The sequence below is a fragment of the Melanostigma gelatinosum genome (genome assembly GCF_949748355.1).
Source record: "Melanostigma gelatinosum genome assembly, chromosome: 15".
NCBI classification, from domain to species: Eukaryota; Metazoa; Chordata; class Actinopteri; order Perciformes; family Zoarcidae; genus Melanostigma; species Melanostigma gelatinosum.
The window spans coordinates 17212378-17235500 of NC_136648.1; the positions used below are offsets into that span (position 1 = coordinate 17212378).

At 42.1% G+C, this 23123-nt stretch overlaps 1 protein-coding gene across 1 annotated transcript; it reads right to left on the reverse strand.

The window, feature by feature from the left end:
• Positions 1 to 406: 406 nt before the first annotated feature.
• On the reverse strand, positions 407 to 19948 carry LOC306788713 (oxysterol-binding protein-related protein 1-like). The gene is made up of 28 exons (XM_079284317.1): positions 19927 to 19948; positions 19689 to 19826; positions 19518 to 19603; positions 19361 to 19435; positions 19083 to 19194; positions 18893 to 18978; positions 18565 to 18709; positions 18307 to 18374; positions 15922 to 15966; positions 15548 to 15621; positions 15169 to 15232; positions 14899 to 15000; positions 14654 to 14773; positions 14450 to 14528; positions 13948 to 14054; positions 8797 to 8965; positions 7058 to 7244; positions 5106 to 5181; positions 3924 to 4058; positions 3713 to 3810; positions 3408 to 3590; positions 3208 to 3315; positions 2875 to 2964; positions 2555 to 2681; positions 2334 to 2450; positions 2054 to 2177; positions 1864 to 1954; positions 407 to 1443 (listed from the first exon to the last, which is right to left on the reverse strand). Exons 2-28 carry the CDS (start codon positions 19810 to 19812, stop codon positions 1341 to 1343), a joined length of 2895 nt encoding a protein of 964 aa, XP_079140443.1. The 5' UTR covers positions 19813 to 19826; positions 19927 to 19948; the 3' UTR covers positions 407 to 1340.
• Between the last annotated feature and the right edge of the window lie 3175 nt (positions 19949 to 23123).

A 23123-nucleotide genomic window follows, 5' to 3' on the forward strand; every position in this document is an offset into this window, starting at 1 on the left:
TGGAACCTAAATATATTAGAAACACCTTAACACCAAGGCAATAATTCTTAAATAGTCTCATAGAATTACTGCCAGGAATTTTAAACCTTGATTTTTCTGATCCCCTTGGGATGATTTGTTAAATAGGAAGGTCTAGACAAATTGTATGATCTGTCGCTAAGCGGTCACCCATGGTAGACCAGGCGGTGGGGTTGACAGCACAGTAAAATAGCTCAATATCTTTTGAATGCCACTCATCTTGTAACACCTTAATCCAACAATCTAATGAAGATGTTCCCTTAAAATTACAAATGGCACAAAATCAAGAACGTATTGTCAGCATGAAGCTTTTATTTAGCAACAATAGAAACTGTTTTGATACCCACAAGACTGCTAACAGAAAATACTAAAACCTATAGCAGCTATATCCACAACATGAGAAAAGGAATATTCAGTGCTTGATCGTGAAGGAGGTAAGGCTTGCATAGTTCTAGTGATGCACATGCATTTATTGTGTTGAACTTCAAATACATCAGAACAGCTAATTGAACTTAACTATGGCAAGACTTTTACACACAAATCTATGTGCAGAGCTGGTGTCCCTGGATCAGTATAGTTAGAAATAAATGCTACTGTGTCCACAGTCAGGTAGACTTACTGTATGTGCAATGCTGTTATCAACACATCTATACAATACATAGTTTCAGACTTAATGCTATATTCTAAATTATTGATAATTTCACTGATGTGGTACTTGTCACATGTAACATTTTACTTGCAATCATCTTTGCAGCAGACTATGCAAACAACCCGATTTTAAACATTTAAACACTAAATAAATATGCACCTGTTCCTAAGTGGTCCATTTGGTTACTTCGTACTGCATTTTAGCGTGCAAAAGTACAATCAACGTCTAATCGATGTGCTCACGATGCATCATCATGCCCTCCTTTGTAGCCGTTTGTAGCGCTGTGGCATTGTCCGGTCTGTGCACTGAAGCTCATGAGTAAAATGTTTCCACACCGACAACACTCATTTTATATATTGTCTGTGTAAAAAATACACATTCTAGTTTTTCTACTCAATGCCTATAATCATACGTTAGTGGTCAAGAACCATTAATAAGCTTAAGAGGTTTTGTGCTTCACTGTTCACACACATCTATAAAGAAGAATATATGCACTGGTGTTCAGTGTTTTACTGCTTCAAGACATTTTTCAAGCATATTTCCTCGACCCTATCTGCCGTTCTGTATCGGCTCTGCGACATTGTTGCATGCCCTTGCACAAACCCCAGTAGAGATAGAGTCCAAAAGGTAATAAAAGTAGAAATCCATGTGTATTCTTGTGCATTTCTACTTCTTAGTAAATGTCAGGCAGGAGAGTGTAGTTCCTCTCCCAGTAGCCATTCAAGTAGAGCCAATCCTGAGCTTTGTTGTGAGGGTTTTGTCCTTGCTGAAACCACCTGCAGAGTTTTAACAATGAGAAGATCGATTTAATAGGAGTGCAGTGCAGCAGTGAGGATAAGCGGGAGATATAAAAGAATCACGGCAAATCAAAACACGCTCAAAAAGCACGACAATGTTGCTTGTCCAAACTAGATATTGAGTATCAAACACTGGCGTCTTTGTGAGTGCCAGTGTCTTGACAAATGCATTTCAATAACTTGCAGTTGTGAATTTTGTCCTGAGGAGGGTGGTGTAGTGCAGCACTTCACACCAGACAAAACAGCAAGAAGGCAACGCTTTGGCCAAGGGCAGCGTTCATTCGCAATTATAATAAAGGGGACGGCATATTGTTGATGACACAACACAATAGGGACCCAATTAGTAAAACTAATTGGGAGTGGAGCAATGACGGCACATCATATTACCCACTAACCAACCTTGTTTTCCATTCATCGGTTGATTTGGTGCGATTTTTCCGGGCCATTCTCTGCTTTTCCTCAAGTCTCTTCTTCTCTGAACTTGCCAAATCTATAAAAGGCATAGTTATAGCACCTTGAACACTGCAAAGATAGTATTTAAGGTTGGTTGAGACATAATAGGGAATCAAATCAAGGCCAAACACTGTACCTATATCTCCATTCTCCATGGCGCGAATGTCAGGTCTGAAGCGACTGTCTGTTGGGGCAGTAACTCCCTCCATGCTCTTGGCCTGCTCGTTTAGGTGCATGGCAAATGTGGAGAACGCATAGAACTGCCAGAGAGACAATTACATTACGACAGAATTTCAAATGTCTAAAAAGGGACAAGAGGCAACAAAATAACAATACCCATCACAGGCTGCTGTGGCTGATATTTCTTTTTTAAATTCACAATATGTTCTCCTTCCACCCCTCCTGTCTTCTCCTACCTTGGCTGAGTTGTCTGGTCGTGGTGTTATCTTCCAGATTAGCTCACTGCCTGGGATGACCTGGACCGTCTCAGCATCAGGTGGCGGCATCTCTTCCGGCTCCTCATCCACACTGCCCTGGAACCACAGATAACACACACACACACACACAGCCGAATTTAACTTGTACCAGATGGAGGCAGAACACAGGTGATGTTGAAAGCACTTATTAAGCTGAATACCCGTTTGCTGTCTTTCTTTTCATCCGAATTCTTTTTGTCAGTCTTTTTGTGGGCATCAAAGGTACCGGGATCTACTGTGTATAAGGATTCAGTCCATTTGCCATATATTGCATATTGCTTCTTTTTGCTGTGAAAAAAGGAGATCAAACAACGGTTAATAATACGCAGCTTTGGCTGCCTTTGATATTTGACACAACATCACTGAGCCTTACTGTTTTGAGAAACTGGTCACATCACATAAGACAAATGACAATGTAGGAATTTATGACACATTCACATACATATTAAACATCAGATGAATAATGAAACGAAGAAGACACCTTTTATCGAGGATGTATCCCTCCACTTTATGCAGCTCTTTCCCAAAGAGGCCACAGGGCTTGAACATCATGCTGCATCTCTCTCCCGTCCTGCCACAGAATGACAGGCTGTTTACTCATTCTCTTTCACTGTTCTCCTTCTGCGAACTGAGGCTTTCAAACATTAATTATCCTGCTGTTCCACTCCCATGATCAATAAGCAGAATGTGAAAGTAGACCAACATCCGACTGCAGAGAGAGAAAGATATTCACGCACCAGAGTCTCTGTGCATGCAAATGCACCGGGCGAGAAAGACACACAGAACAGCACAAAGACAATGGAATTTCTATTACTTGTGATTGATCACTTCCACGCTGCCGTACTGCTCAATCCAAAGCTGACCGACGATGATGTTGTGGACACAACAGGTGGGGTTTGTCCAGGTGTAGGCTTCATTGTATCTGCAGAGGTAGAGACAAAAAGTAGCGCGAGATGACGCTACCTCAAAGAGGAATCACATTTTGTACAAAGAAGTCTTGGACTGTGCACTCACTTGGGCAGCTCCAGTGTGATGAGGCCCTTGGGCTCAGCTTCTATGCTCTTCCCCCAAAACCTGAGTTTCGGGTAGATGGAGCCATGGAAGACAAAATCCTCATTGAGGCCCTCAGCCTGAAAGGCAGTGACTGGAGGGTGATGGCTTACTTGCTCCGACACCCACCTGAAGCCTAAATCTTCTCTGATGGAGAACAGGGACATGTCCGGTCTTGACATTATGGGATAAATCTTCACTCAATACAAAATGTTCGGTGTAAAGGTGTTCTCGTAAAACACAGTTGTGCGTTTAAGGTACCGTCTTACCTGACGAGCTCATAGGTCTCCCCCAGTAGTGGGTTAAAGGGTTTCCCAGTCCTCTCCCACTGCGACGCTACAGCAGACACAGCAAATGCTGCAACACACTACAGGGCATTGATGTACATTACAGCACTATTTGACAACAAAAGACATCCCTTTGGAGATCAGCCTTTTGATTATGTTTTTACTTAAGAAAGTTAACTTTGCGTTGTGGTACCTTCATCCTCTCCACAGAGTCTGTTGTGGCATTGGCCTGGTGGATGAGGTGGGTGTGCTCCATGTATTCTGTTAACCGCTGAAGGAAACTCAGAGGCTCATTAAATATCACAGGCATGGCAATCTTTGACAACTCCTGAAAAAGATGTTCAGAGAAGATACAGGAAACACCGTGAGGACACAGACTTCCAGAGTCACCAGCTTATTAGGTACAGCTCTAAAATCAAATACAATTCAATACTACAGAGTTAAATCCCATCTTTGTAAAGTATATATATATATGGTGTATAATTCAGACACATTTATATATAGTTAAATATAATAATATCAGAACGGACAAGTTATTTATATCTGTATACAGGTGTAATTGTTCCAATCCTTCACAGCTCAATTCAATGTGTTGGTGGTATTGCAAGCTGACACTATTGTGCACACTGCCGTTATTCTGACATTCAATTGTAATATCTGCAACAACAATCTTTTGCCTGACCTAATGCAGTGGTTTGTAATATTAGAGAAAAAAGTAAGATGCATGTAATTCACATATCTTAAATCAAGACATTAACAATGACTATATTCCTCAAGCCATAAGCTAAGGACAAAAACTAATTGGTCACAATTACCTAACCTTTAGTCTTCATTCTACACGCTAGGGGTGTAACGGTACGCGTATTCATATTGAACCGTTCGGTACGAGGCTCACGGTTCGGTACGCATGACGAACAGAATAAGTTTGAAAAAAAATAAATAATTTGTTTTTGTTTTTAAAAACCTTTATTCAACCAGGTAGTCCCATTGCGATTAAAAATCTCTTTTGCAAGATGTAAGTAACAATACTACATAACATTAAGGAGCAGTTTTTGTTTTTTATGCTTATGTGTTGCTAAGAAGACACCCCAGAAGATGGGTCACTCAGGTATAGTTCCATCATTGTTCAAAGTCAAAGAATAACTTCATGATGTGAGTTGTAATGAATAAATATATTTTAAAATAAAGTACATTTCTCTGGCATTTATAGTTTTCTACTGTACCGAAACCGAACCGTGAGTTTTGTGAACCGTTACACCCCTACGCTATACTTTAAAAAATATCTCAAGTGAGTCATACATTTTTTCTCCCAACACGACGTTAAAACACAACAAATAAAGGGTAAATCAGTCAAATGAGAAAAGTCCGTTCTCACCATGCCAATGCATTTTTTCAGGATACTCCAGATGCTGACGTCATTCCTCGAGAACATGGGAGTCGGTAGAGATGTTCTGTAGGAAAGCAGAGTAAAGAGACGGGGGCTCACAGTCACTATGAGAGAGAATTATAATCATGAAAAGGATTCAACTTGGGAATCAATGGGGAAGCGTTGTTTATTGATGCCTGAGGGCATGTCATCTGGTCTTCTACACACTCAAAATGATTTGCTTTATAATGTCACTGAACACATGTCCAACATCTACAAGTATTGGGGAAACCACACATTAAAACCATTAGCCTTTACCATTTAAAAGCTGCAGACTGCAGAGCTTGAAGCACCATGTGGGTACAAAGTCACCTGACACCTGTAAGCTGCTGAGCTTTCAGCTGGTCTGGTCAAACCTCATGCAAAACCCATGAATGGATGTAAAACTGCATGTGCGTGCTAGACTGGTTATGAGACTCGCTCTTTAAATTGATCTTTTTGCACATGAAGCTTGGCTCATGAACACGTCTCACTTAAAGATAATTCCATTTGCTCACCCTTAAGATGAATTACGATTGAACCGTCTCTTGTCTTAACTTCTCCACGTGCAGCTGCTTTTCCTGCAACCTCTCATACGTGGCCTTTGCTGCTTGAATAAATATGGTCTGTGGTGTGACCGAGTTCATTTTCCAGCCTGGCTAACAACCGAGATGAGGACTGTTTTACAGGTATGCTTGCTGGAGGCAGATGGTGTCCTCGTTTAAAAGCCATTACGTCAGCTAAACAAACAGGGGGTACAGGCTTGCTCCATCTGTAGGATGAGCAGCGCAGTCATGCATGGCAGACTATACTTCTGGCGTAGTTTGTGTTCCACCGGCCGTGGCCCCAAAATATATCTTTCTATAACAAGGAATTCTTTTTTTGGACGTTTTCATGTTTCAGTTTCTCAGAAATACAGAAAAACTTTTAAACAAAACTGTGTTGTTCAGCAGAGGATTCTGAACCACAAGCCAACCCTTCGAGTGAGGCCAGATTATCTCTACATGTGAACATGCACGTCTTACAGCCAACACGGGTCAGTCTTCAAATAATCATCGTTACATGTATGCAAAGAATATATATTTACACTACTGTATATTTGTGACCTCAAATCAAAGACTTTTTTGTTCATTTTGTAGAGAATTTATGGACGGGTAGTTATAAATATGAGAGAGAAATGTTAAACAACTAGATGTCGGCTCATCTACAGACAACCAGGGACAGCGGTATATTTGAATGACAAGAGTAATTCCAAATAAACAGACACCACGTAAATCTTTAATGCACAACGCGCATGCACTCACACGCACATTGAGATAGTTAGCCAGCCAATCCCCTTTCCTCCAACTCCTATACTGAGCCAGCACATGCTGAATTATTCACGGCTCACTTGTTGGATTAAAGAACAGAGGCCAAGCCAGAATCAGCATTCGCAGAAATGAAAGAGATTGTCAAATCTTCACGGGGAAAAAAAATAAAATGAATTAAAACCTCACAAAACCCCATGCGCTATGCTGGTTGTTCGCTTGGAGAGTTGGATCTGTCAGGGAAAACTAAACAGGTTATGCTCTGTGGATTGGGTGCTCAAACAAAAAAACACCAGACTACAAAAACAGACAGGAGTGGAGAGGCGGTATCCCATTTCATCAACTGTGCCTTTTACTACCCTCTCTGAACGAGGTCTGCAACCTGTCATCAGGCACGCATACTAAAAAGTCACGTTCAATATTCATTTGAGTTGCTCTGCGATGTCATACGCTACTGAATCCTGCCATCAGCTGTGACAACCATCTTAAAGCCTCACGCATAACAAACAGACGGGTTGTGCGAAAAGAGCACTCGGCATGGCTGACTCTACATTTCCACTCGTTCCACTTTAAGCCAGTAAACAAGCATGACATCATAACCTGAGCGTGTCCCACCTGTGCTTCTCGACTCCATTGTGCTGGTTGCCATGGTTACCCTCCCCTGACATTCCGGTAGGCCCCCCGGGAGCGCTGGGATGGCGGCGGCTGCTGCTGAGAAGGGGGGCGTCTCTCCCCTCGTCCTCTTCACGGGAGTGACTGGCCACAGACAGGAAGCCGCTCACCGACAGCTCCGAATCCGACTCTGGGGGGGGGGGGGGGGAGGGGACAAGGGTCAGATCCCAGGTCATGCCAAACACTCTCATGCGTACATACAGGTTCAAGTGGCCTGCTCAGAAAGCTGCAGCCTGAACAGCACAAAATAAGTATTTGCGCTCGAGTTCCTCTCCAACTTCCCCCCCCCCTCCCTGCTGACAGCCAAACCCCACAAGAGGATCGTGTTCCAATGAGAGGCCACACAGAGGCTTCATTTCATCAAACATTGTTTGCTCTGTGCCTGTTGGATGCTACTCCTCCTCTGCCAGTGACATTACAGGTACTGTCACATACACAACGGGAGGGGAGAATAGTGTGTGTACACTATAAAGGAGGAGTGGAAATACTAGTTTGCCAGATATTAGTGCTCATTGCAAGTACATGTACTTCCATGATGAATAAGGTCTTACAGTCTTTGAGGTTTTACTGGCTAGTAGATAACTCGGGGTGATCTATGAATAATGCAATGATTCTGGAGAACGCTTTGTCCATCGTGCACAAACACCTTGTAGAAGGAAGTCTAGTGTAAATAATCACCATGGGGAGGCTTTTGGGTTTAACAAAGAAGCAAACGATTTTACTACAATCTTGTTGATGCAAATACTGTACAAGGTAAACAGAGTGCAGTCAACACTGTGTCAAATTATCTTTTTGAACTGCTGATGAATTGTATTATAAAAAACTAAAGCAGTAAGAGTGTCAGGCCAACTCATCACTATCCCATTACCCTTGAGTAGAAGAGGACAGGTGCAGCGGTGTCTGGGCAATCTCAGACACAGAGAGGCAGAGATGTGTCAATACACACATGCACCCACACACACAGTTAAGCTGCATTTCTTATACTCGGCGAATTAGGCTACGCGTGAAGTGAGAACTGAAAACTGTGAAGCCGTTCGATGCTAGATACAGGTTCAAATTGTAAAAGTTGCTCTGAAGAGCTTTCCTGTAGACAAACAAAGTTACGTTTACATTCAGTGCTCCTCAAAATGAATTGTCTGTCCTCGAGGACTGACAAACGTATTCTGGATGATTAAATGCCTTCCAAAAAATAATTGTCAAAGCAGATATTTTAATGTTTAAAATCTGTTTGCAAGTGTATACAATTCTTCTTCCGTGCCCCACTTCTTTGCACTTTACCGCCATTATTGTATTGTCATCTTGCGTCGCCTGCCCGTTCGTGCACATTTCAAACAAAACAGGACCCACTCTAAAAGCATTGCCCCACAGCGCTACCAGAGGGATTGTGGGCCTTTGAGTTGGGTGTTTTTTTCTCGTGAACCAGACTGAAGGCTTGTTTCACTGAAACTATGTCATGCTACGTGTATTGCTACTATTACTAAGGAATTGCAGCGTCAAGTGTGAAGTTGTTCACACCACAGGCCCCGCATTTGGCCCGATCTGAACAGGCATATTTTGAACGTCACTGCAATGATTTGTCTAATTTATGACCAGTCCAAGACCCTGTATTCAGACCAAGATAACCCCAGTAAGACACTAACTTCTTGATTACTTAACTAAGTTTCCACCTAGCGGCTGCTGACCTGACTCAGCATCGTAGAAGTCATCTTCAGTGAGGGCGCTGAGGGTCGACAACCTCCTGCTCTTGCACAGCGAGTGCTTGAGTTCGTGGTGCTCAGTTGCCAATGTCTGCAGGGCCTCCGTCAGAGCTTTGCTCTTCTCCACCTCCTGCTCGAACTTCAGGCTCCACACCTGCAAACAACCCGGACACCACACACAAGGTTAAGCAAGTTAAGAGAATATGCCCCATATACTTCACACATGTTGGATCAATATATATATATATATATTGTGTGTATGTGCGTGTGTCTCTTTGTATTTCTGATGGCAGGTCTTTGTTCTAACCCTGTCCACATATCTAGTTTCCTTCAGTCAGAACCAAACACCCCGGTCTCTGAGCACTGTGGCCCAGGATTGAGTGTCCCTTCAGGGCAACCTGAGCCAGGCCACTGTGGGACAGACCGGATCAGTGTTTCCTATTGTCGAACACGTCTTGTTGTTCGTCCCGTACGAACTAAACAGAAGACAGGCAACTCAACAAAAATCAAACTAATCCTACCAGTAATGAAGTAGAATGAGATAATGGCTCAAACAACACATGCTTTTTGTAAAAAGAGAACTGCAAGTGCATTTCTAAACTCACTACATTATGATGATGAAGTATAATAAACAGACAACAAGCATTCACAAAGCAAATAACATGCACTGAAAATAGCACAGCCTCCCCGGATGAAAACGTGTCACCTTGGGGAAGGCAGCAGAGTGAAACGGGAGCTTGTAAATGAGCCGGGCCAATGTCTTCTATTGGAGACCAAAAGTTCATCCTCATCACTTAAACTGCCTGAAGGATTATCAGTTGTGTGCACATGTGTCATGCACAAAGAAACACCTGTCAAAGCATCTGCTGATGTGCTCAAGGTGGGCTATAATTCATGCCTAGTAACCAAGTGTGTTCTCCCTTTCAGATATGGAGCTAAAACCATCACGGGAACAATGTTTTCGGTGATCGCCACCGTGGCGATTTTATGTGATCAGCAAGGTCAAAAGTTAAGTTCTGCAAAATTCCTCTCTAAGATGTTCATGATCTGCGATATTACCATTAAAGTAACAGTGAAATGCACCCTGCTGTCTACCATTTTGTTGAAGGAGGAAATCATAAGACATATATTATTAAAAAAAAAAACAGAATATGGATAATTACCCTGAGTGTATTCCATGAACATAGACTGCTTCAGACTCTTGTGTGGTGGAGATCAGCCACTTGATGGATGAGGCAGTGATAACACTGAGGGACATGTATTTACCAATTTGCTGATTGGGTCCCCCCCCCCCAAAGGCTGCTGATCTGGCCTTTTGTAATGAATATTGATTAATTCCAATCCATGCATAGTCGATAGCGCACCCAAATACCAGCTACGTTTTTTTTAATGTAAATACATTACCGAATTGCATAATGTAAACCCTGATTTATTTTGAACTCTAGACTTGACTCAGCAAAACTTCAATAAACAGAGTCCAGGAAGGTGAGAATGACTGATGTGCAACAACATGCAGATCCTATAACCTCTGGTCACAACAGATCTACAGCTCCATTAAGTCGTCTGAAGCATTTATGGCCTTGCGACATATCACCTCATTTCTACAAATACACAAATAAATTTGATGTAACCAAAAACGCCTGAGCACAAACAGCGCTATTTTAAGCCCTGCTGAGGCTGTGTGCAGGAGCTGTTGCTGGAGCCTGGGAGGGAAGCTTCTCCTTGGCCAACCCCCCCATAGGGTAGACATTTTACTTTGTTCTAACATGTTGCTCTCTCTGCTGAGGTGGAAGCAAATCCCAAAGGCAGATGCATTATAGCTCTATACAGTACTCTGCAATTAATGTTGCTGTGTTTGTAGATCATGACTATATGATGGCTGGGAGCTAAGCAACTAAAAAAAAACATTAGAGTGTGACGCAAGTACCGGTGCGGCAAAGGGATGTAGCACCAATTACGCAGGAATACTCTCCAAGTATCTCCCTGTATATACTCTCCCTTGGCTAAAAGGTCACAATCCGAAAAAGATAAGGTTGAATATACACGTCCTCGTCTCATCCAGATCTCGTATGACCCTGCATGAACTGAAAAGGAAGGAAGTCAGTGAAGGGAGCAACACGAACATTAAGTTGTGCCCAGTGAAGTCCCTCCTGGGTGAGGGATGGCAGGCAGCAGGTCAGTTACCCACGTGGCCACGGTTAATGTAAAGGCCAAACGATACTTTGTGCTCTCTCTCCAATCCCCAAGGGTTTGAAGGGCAATCTGATTTCTTACAGGCTGTAGACAAAAAGGTTATGAATGGCTGCAGAGGGGGGGGGGGGAAGGATACCATGCTGCCACTCTCCTGCCTTCAGAGCAACACAAACTGTCACACATGCTTATCTGTGTATCACCACTAAGTGGCTTCACGCTGTAAGCCTCAATTTGTTTTCTTGACAGGTGTGGAAGCCTGCTGCCTGAGAAAAACTCCACCAACGGTTGACTTTTTATAAATCCGTGTTGTGTGAATGAGAGGCACAGATCTCTCTACATTAAATGCCGTGTATTCACCCACCACTCATACTGTGCCCTGCACGCACTGTATGAACCTGGCACTCTCAGTAGCATTCCATATTGCTGCAGCTGAAATGGGTGAGACCACATACACTGAAATTGCTATTAATCACGCTTCTCTATTTCACATCTGCCCAGACATCAAAGTGCAACAGCATATGTTATGTACTGTGTAGACTACATGTGTAAGTGGCAGCAATAGGGGGAATCTAAAGCAGGACAGTGGGAGTGGGATTAGAGTTAATGCTGCTTAATACAGCCAATCTCAGCAGTGTAGAAAATATAATCCAGTTAGTACATGTAGTAGAACCAGTTTAGCATGAGACCAGGGTCTTAATGTCTTAACGCGCATGCTACATAATGTTTGTGAATACATTTCCCTCTTATTATATCATCCGGTCGTCAGAATATAATTTAGTGCCCATTGTTATGACACTTGGCAATACTTCTTGGGTGATGAGACGGCAATAAATGTTCTCGACCTCCCGGTGACAGCGGCGTCAGGTTACTCCTTGAGTCGGGACAACAGCTGTTGCTAATTTACTCTGAAACTATTTGGTTTGCAAATGCACACATCGCTGTGTAAACAGGCTGCGTTTGGGCAATGTTGCGCAGTGTTCCAGCTGACTTCAAAAGCAGCATTTTATTGCATCCGATGGAAAATTCATTCACTTATCTTGTCACACACACACACACACACACACACACACACACACACACACACACACACACACACACACACACACACACACACACACACACACACACACACACACACACACACACACACACACACACACACACACACACACACACACACACACACACACACCTTAATCTCCATATTATACTCTTAATTCCTGTTTTGCTAATGGTTTTACAACACAAGAGGTGTAGTTCACACTATACTGTAACCAGCCAACCAATAGACACCGCCCTAGGATTTCAGTTTGGTATTTTGACAAAGTGCCAATTTCAAATGAATTGGTAATGAGGAAAAAAAAAAAAAAGAGTGAGTGAGACAGATTCATGATCTCAGTTCTTAATTTAGGTGTTGCATTACAGTGAAACACAAGAGAGCGACTGCTGTGTTAAAATGGTTAAACCCACAATCTTTTTCTTAACAGCTTGACTTAGAGTGCCACCATATCAAACTAATCCTCAATGTGATTTAATCTTTCCCTCTCCGTGCTCTTACTTTGACAGAATTCATGACATTGTGAAATGATTTCAGCAAAAAGATGCAATTAGCAGTGTAGCGCTCCGCGCCGCTTCAAACACGCTCAATTTCACACTTGAATCCATAAGAATGACTTCCGCATATTGATGAATAGCTTTCACCAGCTACATACTAGAAGCATCAGACGACATCCAGTCCATGGCAAACTTCAAACACTTAACACTCCAGTAAGTCATCAGGGACCAGCCCACTGCATGCATAGTTGTTTAGCTGACAATAAATAAATAAAACACTGCGATACAGGAAGAAACTAAAAGAACAATTGCTTTGTTTGTACCTGTGCAGATACTGGACGAGTATGCTGCCACCGTCTCCCCTGTCTCCTGTGCTCGGATGCTCTGACATGTGGAAGTGTGCCTGCGAGCGTGTATTGTCACTGTGTGAGGGTTAATGCATGCAGCGCCAGCTGAGCCTGTGAATATGCTCGCGCTTCAGTTGCTTCGCTCAATGCACAGCCTTTCCCCCAGAGCGGGAGTGTGTGGATCCAAGTCCAGGGGTGTCTGTCTGTGTGTGTGTGTCTGTGTGTGTGCGTGTCTACGCTGATCTGCAAGCTGAATGCAGACCTAAGCATAAAAGCGGATCTTGCCTGATGAATTAACTAACATAAAGAGGAGGAGCTTTGGGATTTTGTCATCATTCAATATGATCTATTCAGCCAATAGGAGCACAGCACGTGGGTGAGGGTACGGGAATCAATGAGAAGAATATTCATACATGCTCAGTTGGTTGCAGCTCATGGAAAAAGAAAACCAGCCTCCAAAACAATGAAATCAAGTGCGAGATTGCCGAGAACTAGATTTTAGCAAAGTTTCAAATTGCATACCTTTTACTTTAAGTACATACTGCAGCTACCCTTACATAGTATGTACTGTTGTACGCAGTATGCATTCCATTAGGACACACTACTTCGTCATAACATTGCTCTTTAAATTGTGATTGTGGGTCGGAATAGCCCACAAAAGCATGCTGACTTGCAAACCGAAATGCCACCGGATGCAGTCGGACATCCTGGCATTTTTGGCATACTGCGTCTGACATATATAATACTGTACTGGGACAGACTAAATGTTTTTCTGGCATACTAAATATGGTAGTATGGGTAGAGGATCGCACAGTAGATCCAATTTAAATAAAGCAACAATGTTCAAACATTCATAACAAACATCACAATAATACAGTGTTTAATAACACAATATACCTCGTTTTTATGGTTCTGTTAGGAATGGTATGATGGTGGACAATATAGCCCAAAGGCTACTGCATTTTGTGTGGCGTTTGTTTAGATTGCTCAACCGTGTACATGCTGATACGGGCTTGATAAAGATCATGAAGATATTTCCTACCTCCTCCTGTTTTGACAGCAGTTCAAGGCACAGATGGAGAGCAGCACAGGTTTCACTGGAGAGCTCACTGGTCTCTTTGGCTTTCAGTAACAGAGGGGCAGCCAGCGCTTTTGAAAAACATATATACAGATGTTCAATGCATGTGTATAAATTGGGCTGCAACTAAAGTGTATTCTTTAATATTGATGACTATATTTTTCATGATTCATCAACTTATCACTTAGTCTCCAAAATGTCAGAAAATAGTCAGAAACATTTGTGTAGCTGAAATGTTTTACGCTCATTCCTTTGGTGTTTACACTTGAGGGGTCCCGAGCCCCAGATTGGGAACCACAGGGTTGGGGTTCGGTTTACTAGAAATTGTTTGCAATTTATTTTCTATCCATTGACTAAACAATGAATCTGCTCATCTTCTCAGCACTGGTATAAAACCACCAAAAGGTTCAAAACAGTGAACACTGGATTGACAACGGTGATACGAGACCAGTTCCAGGACTCCTACCACAATTCTCCTCATTCTTCACCATCGACAGAAATATCGACACTTCACTCTCCAATTTCTGCTGGGAAGCGCTGGCTGCCTGAAAGGGCACAGGACGAGAGAGACACTTACACATTGGACCCTCCTTCCTCCCTAAATAGCACTTCCTTCCTACTGTCACCGAATAAAATACCTCATTAAAAAAGGGTCCAAACTTAATCTTACCTGAAGGGCTTGTGACAGATTCCTCACCGTCACGTCACCGTCAGGATGGCTGATAACCTGTTCCTCGGTGCAGTGGCGCGTGCTATAGGACGAATGTGCCTCAAAAGCATCCAACCATCTCTGTGTGGACAAATATCAGAAACATCTAATGTCGTCCCACCCTTGCAGACACTCTGACTGTCAAATCAGTCAGGTTGTTCAGGGAAGGGGTGAAGCAACAGCATAGACGATGACTCTTATCTCACTTTTCTTGTTGCCACTGAATTTGTCTTTGAGGAGACCTTAAAATGATGCACAGTGTCATCAAAGCACCTGAGCATGAAGAAGCAATGATCCCATGGTTTGACCTGTAGGACGACAGAATTCAATTATATTACAGTCACGCTTGCTGCACTAGATGCCAAACATCAGCATCTCAAGTACAACGTAATCACAACTGAAAGATGGGAGGACGACCACGTATATAGTCGTGAAGGTTAATCAATCACAATGAGCCTGTAATCTCTGGTACCTACCATGCAGTAGGCTTGTGTTAGGGACTTACAGCCCTGTTTTCTGACACCAGCCATCGCACCGGCCCTGTGTAGAGAAACGGATGAGAGAGCACATAAGTAATGTACTTACAGTACAGAAGTAGCCACTTTTTAAATGTATTGTTTTCACTGAAAGCTTGAAGAACTAATCGTGAATGCCTCCATCTCAAACAAGAAATATTTGCAGGAAACGGGATTCGCTTTTATTTCGGCTACTTCAGCTGACGAGGCATCGTCTGGGTGGCTTTTTTTTCAATGGACATCAAATGTTGAGTGAAGGAGTAGCAAGAAAGAAACTTGTACCCTGACAAACAGCCTGCGTAAGGATTAGGAAGACGGCATACACACAAAGTTATCTCACTGTTTGGGATACCAGGAGAGAGTTCCATCCTCAATGATCACCCAGTGGGAGCGCCATCCAAAGAAGCGTGAACTCTGTCACAGACACATGAAGTCCACAACAGACAAGCTACGTATGAATAGAACATATTGTAAATATATCAGAAAATATATCACGTTTTCATTTCCATATTTTAAACTTATGTATTGCTGATCTTTTCAAATAATATTCCAAAGTAAACGTAAGCATTCACTTAAAGACATGAAATCCAAACCACAGTACAATAACGGATAAAGGCTCTGAAGGGGAAAAAAGTAAAGTCTGGACGAGTCTGAACAAAAACATTGCCTGACATATTAAAGAGTCGAAAAGAATACACTTCAACATCTGGGTACCTTCCAAAGAGGGCCTTCAATCTTCTGCACCCCGCTGCTCACATCCTTTGTGGGGGAAAAGAATAGTGCTACTCAGACGTGTGTACAGGCACAGCCTGACTGACAGTGTTGAAGAGCTTTTGAGACCAGAAACACTAAACTCAGTTCTAACTTCGGACGGTGGCTCAGTGTGGAAGGAGCTTTGTGGGTGTGACTTTTTGGCCGTGTCATCACTCTTCATATCTAGAATTGTTTACAAGAGCACAGAGTTCTTTACAGAGGTAGCCTCTTCATTTTGCTCTCAAAGTGCACCAGGTACACTTGGTGTTATATTTATCTTTTAAAAATGTAAGAATTATGTCCTCAATGTTTTTCTTCTCATTTGATATGAATACGAGTATCTTTGAAGGTAGGGCTGGGCGATATGGCCTAAAAATAAAATCTCCGATTTTTTTACAAAAAATCCGATTCACGATTTAAATCGATTTTTTCCCCCACAAATTTTTGCAGATGACAGAAGCTGTTGAAAACAATTTTTTATTTTATTTTGTGATGATTTTCCCTCGTAGGTTGATAAAAATAAAGTGCAAACAAAACCTGAACATTGTAGAAAGGTGCCTGTAGTATACAAAAAGTATTTGGTCACTCTTTTGTTTGCCTGAATCATTTAAATATAAAATTAAATTAAAGATAACATTAAATGGCATTAAATAGTAGCCTTCCATTGTAAACAACTGTGCAAATGTAACTTTTGACAGTAAGCTTTTCTAACTGAATACACTGATACAAACACAGCATGAAATAAAATGTATGTGACCCTTTACCATTCACATTTTCAAAAGTCCAACATCTGATCTAACATCAACATAACATATTGTGCACAGTAAATAAGTGCATGTAAACAAAATCAAGTGCATTCACAACATAACCAACAGTATTAAACAGTAGTGCATGTTTTTTCTAAATATTTTTTGCCAGGAAGACAGCGTCGCTTGTGCTCCCGCGGTCCTGCTCCCTCCTCAGGGCGCAACACTTCTCCCACTCGGCGGCATGCCTCTGTTTGAGGCTGTTTGTTCTGTGTCAGATGACACGAACCCGAACCATTTCCAGACCACGGAAGACACATTCTTCCCTCTCTTAAGAACGAGAGCTTCACTGCTGGCCGCCATTGTTTTCGTTTGTAAACAATGCGCGCGCACTCAACTACGGGAACCCAACGGGGGGAGGGGTGTGGGCGATTTTCTCGATTTTCAATAAAACACATCGCCTTAAAGCACACATTCGAATTAATCGATTAAATCGATTTATCGCCCAGCCCTATTTGAAGGTGTATCAGAGTTTGCGTAACACTGATACTGCCCATAGATAAAGGAGTGATGATAATACAGCATGCGCTTGGAATTCCTTAAATATAGCTGTTCCGTGTTCCAAACAACAGAACGATCACATACTTGACTTGCACTTGTGACCAAACAATTGAGACTTCACTTGGACTCTAGCTATAAGATTTGAGACTGGACTTGGATTTGCAAACCACTTCTCTGGCTGCATGGGACTAGCATGTGAAGAGTTATGAAGAAGTAGGTGGGCTGCGGTGACTAAGCCGTAGTGGGTCAGGACCAGTGTGGTTGGTCACGATGTACTTATAGAACTAACCTTCGTTTTGTGTATTACAGTGAATCCTGCATAGTTTCAGGAGGTAAATAATATATATTTGAATTTACTTAATAGCTTAGTGCCTTTAATTTCCACCATGACTGTGCAAAGCTCTAAATTGAAGCTGCGCCAGGCTTATCAGACATCCAATAAGAGCTGGACCCTGAAGGACCGCTGGCTTCCAAGGTGTTTTCTCCAGTCACTGGGCCTCAAGGGAACATGGATAGTGGTGTGTGACAAGAGAAGATGCAGACACATAGTTGCGTGCACCTATATTTGGGACAGTTCTTTTTCCAGAAAGAGAAAATGCCTGAAACATCCACTCTGTGATTTAAACAGTTGACATTTAGTGCAGAAAGAAAGTGATTAAATCAAAGAGAGTCCAAAACTGGATTTGTTTTTTAATCTCCTGGGAAACATGAATCAACTTCATTAAAATCTGTTCATTAGATTTCCCGAGCTAGGTTTTGGCCCAATGGGGGCGATAGCGGAGAGGCCAAAGGATCACCAAAATAATTAGGAATCATCCTCTGTGGACCAGGACACAAATACCAAACTTCAAAGCAATCTGGAGTAGAGTTGATGGTTTAGTTCAATAGACTGACTTAATACACTGACTCATAGTTCAAGCACTCTTTTTTTCATTTTTTACAAAAATAAGGAGATGAGAAAATGAGCTATTGTACCGTGATTCATGTACCAACCACACATAATGAGAGGGGTGATAATAAACGACTTATCTGCTCTTACCTTGTCTTGATAGGCTGCTAGAGTCGGTCTTAGGTCATCGCTGCGGACCAGGTCTAACGCTGTCTGGTCTGCAAAACAATCAGACAAACAATAAACCATCATATAATACCCAGGATCACAAACAGCAGAAGGAAACCTCAGTATCTATAAGAACGTACTCCTTAAAAACTAATTGTGAGTCTAAATTCACGATTGCAAACACATTGCACAAACTAGTCAGAATAATAAAAGGGTGATGTTCAAAGTTAAGTGACATACCATTGTTGTTTTTAGTACTGGGGCTGGCTCCAGACTTGAGTAACTTTATAATGCACTGCTTCTGCCCCCTGTAGGCTGCACAGTGTAAGGGCGTATTCCCAACCCGGTCCCTGCAGTGAATATCTGGAGCTTCTTTTCCACTGAGCTGAAGAACAGAAGACAGTTAAACAACAGAAAACTACTTAACAAAGCAGGAGACACTGTCAATAACCTCTTTTACACATCTACCTGCAGTGGGAACTCATATACATAAGTAGTCTTTAAGTAAGAAAGATGCTGTCAAAGTGTTATGTATTGAGCTGAATTCATAGAAAGGTCAGAGGTGAACCAGTTTAGACAGAGTGGTGATGTCCCCCTCTCTGGCTGCTTCCAGGAGCTTCTCCTCCCGCCGCCTCGTCTCTCTTCTCTCTGCAGCTGCACAAATCAAACACTTACTGAGAACATGAGCCGCTGATCTACAGTATTGAGAAGCAATAAGCAATTAACCAAAAACAAAACAAACTCCCATCATTTCATACCCTCCAGCATTGTTTTGACTTCATCATCCTCTGTGACATCTTTAGGGATTTCAGCTGTTCCGTTGATTATGTTGGAACAGGCGTCGTACCGCAGCAGCAACAGAACAATCTCCTGAAGAAAGGAAAAAATAAAGAGCTGACCATCAACTGTCATCAATCAAAAGCGTCAATGTCTGTGAAAGTGACTCCAGATGAAATTAGTTTGGCAGGCAGCAACTGTCATTCTTTATAATAGGCCTGAATGAGCAGGGAAGCAATGGTTTGGTGTTTTTCTTCACCTTTCTTCCAGTATAGGCGGCTTTGTGTAGAGGTGTGTCACCCATGTTATTCTGCAAATTTACATCGGCACCTGCCTGCAAAAATATATTAATAAGCAGATTTCCCTGGCTGCAAATATGCACTGGACATATACAGAGTAATACGAACAACTGGCACCTTGAGTAACTCCTCCACAGCATCCCTGTGTCCAAAGTAACAGGCCAGATGGAGGGGGGTCCATCCTGAGCTGGCGGTAGACTTTGCTACAGGGACAGAAAGGAACATGAGAGCTCTCCTCGCGCGCGCCTGAGGTCCTTCAAGTCGGCGCGTAATGGCGACTTCACTTACATCTGCAGTTGATGTTGAGAGCGCTGCTTTGGTTGATTCTCGACTCAAGGAGCCTCTGCATATCAGCACATTGTCCCTCTTTAGCACAGAGTAAAAGCTTTGCCTCGAGTGTGTCTGCCTCCATAACCACTTCACTTCCTTTGGACCAATAATAAAGCGAGTGCCAAGATACAGTGGGGACAACAAGCGGATTATTAGACGGAGACAAATACAACAAGAGAAGGTGAATCTAGCTCACCGGTGGTATGTTGACGTGAAGTCTTCAGGACCGAATTTATCTAAATGTTTGCTGGTAATTAACTGAACGCTAGCTCGCGCGTACCTATTTCTTTCTTTTAGCGTGAGTGTGGAGGGGAAAGTGATTTTAATACACAACATTCCCACAGGGACGAAACACCGAGTAGCAAGTTCACTTCGTTTGCTAACTGACATGAAGTCAGGATTTTCAACTCCTACTTGACCAAACTATCCAGCCAGAGTCGAGGGACCCAAAACTGCACAGCTGAAATTTGATCACGTCTACCAGCTGACACGTCCGTTGGTGGCCATCACGTGACCAGGCCGCTAAAGAGGTGAGCAGGGACCATATATAAATCCACCCCTCAGACAGTTCAGTGTCCCCCTCAACCACACACAAGCAAGCAAACAAATACTATACAGCAATAAATAAATCATTTAGGAAGTATTGGTAAAAAGCATGGGTGGCTTGTGATCATTTTGGGTTACCTTATAAATAATGGTAGCCTATTGTATCATATATAATATACTTCCCTTTGGTCCCTTGAAAATATTTTTCCAATTCTGTGCCACATTTCAGCTACATTAGAAATAAAATACTCCAACGTGTCAATATGGGATTCTAGGAATTGCGTTGGTCTTGACTTTACGGTGCTGAAGAACCCCTCACTGAAACCTTCTTCTTTTGTACACTATATGGAAGTATTTGCTGCACCAGGTAATGTCAGTACATGTTAGATTGTCTCAGATACTGTCAGAGAGACAGTAAGGATGTTTGGGTAAAAGCCCCACAGAAACCCTCGCATCAAAGCCACATTTGAACCCTCCACCCTAATTGTATCTTACTCGTATTTGAAAGGTCATCCCTCCTGGTTACTTTGAGCTCTATTCTATGTAGAACACAGCCTCAGACATTTTTGTGGTAAAGGTCAGTTCTGAGTGTGTGGCTTTGAAGGCCCTTCTTACTTCAAGCAGTTATGCCCTGAGGAAGGTGCATCTGGCAGAGAGGGCGATGGGACGTCATAATAAAAGCACAATAGGTGTCAGCGAGGACTTCAAAGACGAGTTAGCACCTGTGAGAAGAGAGATGTCTCTTTTTCAGGAACCTCGATGATAGAGCAGGCTAATACCCCGTAGAGCTGCAAAGGGATAGACAAAATAAGATAAACACTCCATGGGATAGGAATTAAATGCTGAAGCAACTAAATCACTTTTACAAACAATGCCGCAGTGGTTGAGTTTAGACAGCAACAGCAGGAAAAAAGAGAGGAAAAGAAGTCTGTAAATCAGCCCTATATGAGTTTATAAAGTCTCATGAGACAACCAACAGAGCTCAAAACAGGCCAGCAGTGGTACCCAAATTGTAGATGCATCTGTCAGAACACACAAGGAATTAAGGTCTATTAAAGTAACAGGTCTAGTAAATTATGCCACACAAAGACAAACTGCTCTGACAAGGACGGAACGAAACAAACAACAACCATCTTTGTAGCAAATATATGTTTGCAAATTTAATGTAGTTAATTCAATGTGTAAGTAGTTATTCATAAAGGGTTTTCACAATTTTGTCAACCAGGCCGCACATTCGCTACTTCATTGTGAATTGGTCTTATTGCAATAACGGTTTCCTAGTGGTCCAACGTCAATACAACCTTCTCAGTGGCAGATTTCTCTGTTTGTTCTTCAGAACAGTAGCCTATACATGCATTTATCAACATATATTAGTCAGCCCGTATTATTGGTTATATATTGAATTATAATGGGTGGGAAGTTATGGAAGCACTGCTGCAGACATTAATCAAAGCATATTCATCGAATCGGGTCTGGTGAGGCAAAGAAGCACACTGGGCTACTTCTCACTAATTAGCATGGCAATTATTGTAAGCTGTCACAGTTCTTAAGCAACGGGGTGGACTGCGTGTGCTCCAGAGCGTAATCCCTCACAAATTACAAGATAATGGAGGCAAAGAGAGGCCACTGCTTCAAAAGGAGGAGATAGAATCCCCAGCGGGGACATTTTAGGGACAGGCAGCGAGAGAGACAGCGAGCGAGGGAAAGGTAGGGGGGAAGAAGTACAGCGAAGATTTCCTACACATAGAGCTGTCTGAATAGGAGAGGCTTATTTCAATGCACAACGTGATTGGCTTCAAAGGAATCAGGTCTGATGAGTGTGTTCTTTTGACACGTGCTTTTCTTTAGGCCTACAGTTTGTATGTGGAAGTTAATGGCCAGTGAATCACTCCTGCTTCCACTTTATGTCATGTGGTACAGCATGAGCTCTGTGGATGGTTCGCCCACGAACCACGGATCAATAGTCCTTCTCTCTCCTTGAGTCCAACATGCGGAGTGCTTACCTGTGGTGCACAACACACCATTAAAATCAAAGTAAGATTCGCCAGTTCTAATGGCTCTTTTTGTGTGTGTCGTAGGAGTTCTTCGGAGCTGAATTCTGTGCACATACGAGAAAAGATGATTGCAGAGAAGGCCGACAGCACTTTGCAGTATAACAGTCTGCTGCGTGTCTGATATGCCATTCTACCGAATTGGTTCAAAGTCAGGTTGGAAATATTTTTTTAATTTGTCCGTATATATATTGTACCATATCTAAAGTACACATATCTGGTAAAAAAAGAACCGTCAATTTTTATATTGTATTTTCAGACTGTGTTGGAATGTTTTTCCTCTCCCAGAAATTGTCACTACCGAAACATAGTGAATGAACGAATTTTTGAATGAATGAATGAATGAATGAATTTTATTGATATAGCGCTTTTCACAGACAGTATCACAAAGTGCTTAACAGAGCAGACATTTAAAAGCATAAAAAACACAATGTGACCCTAGGGTCAATAAATTATCTACACAGAGTGAATAAAAAATGTTAAAGAATAAAATAAAAATAAAATAAAAATGTAAAACATATTTTAAGAGCAGGTCTAGGACATGGGTTTACTTTTACACAAACGTAATACGCTATACTAGTAAAAAGGTATTATTATTAACCTGTTACGATTGTGTTTCCTTCCCTTCTCTGAAGAGCATTTTTACAAATATTTCTTGAAGGTTTTCACAATTAAATCAATAAAAATGAGATTTGTACCAAATTTCTAAGTTCAATTCAAACAATTCATCAAAATCTAAATGCAATATTTCTTTGTAAAATGCATAATACTGATCATATTGATTCCAGAGTTGATA

What these genes read in the sequence shown, in the direction of transcription:
- LOC306788713 (XM_079284317.1), bottom strand. Translation starts at nt 19,812, where the DNA reads ATGGAGGCAGACACACTCGAGGCAAAGCTTTTACTCTGTGCTAAAGAG. An exon ending in TGAAAAAATGCATTGGCATG is followed by an intron (nt 4,059 to 5,105) that starts GTGAGAACGGAC and finishes CATCTTTTTCAG; the next exon opens with GAGTTGTCAAAGATTGCCAT. An exon ending in GACCAGACAACTCAGCCAAG is followed by an intron (nt 2,178 to 2,333) that starts GTAGGAGAAGAC and finishes TCTCTCTGGCAG; the next exon opens with TTCTATGCGTTCTCCACATT.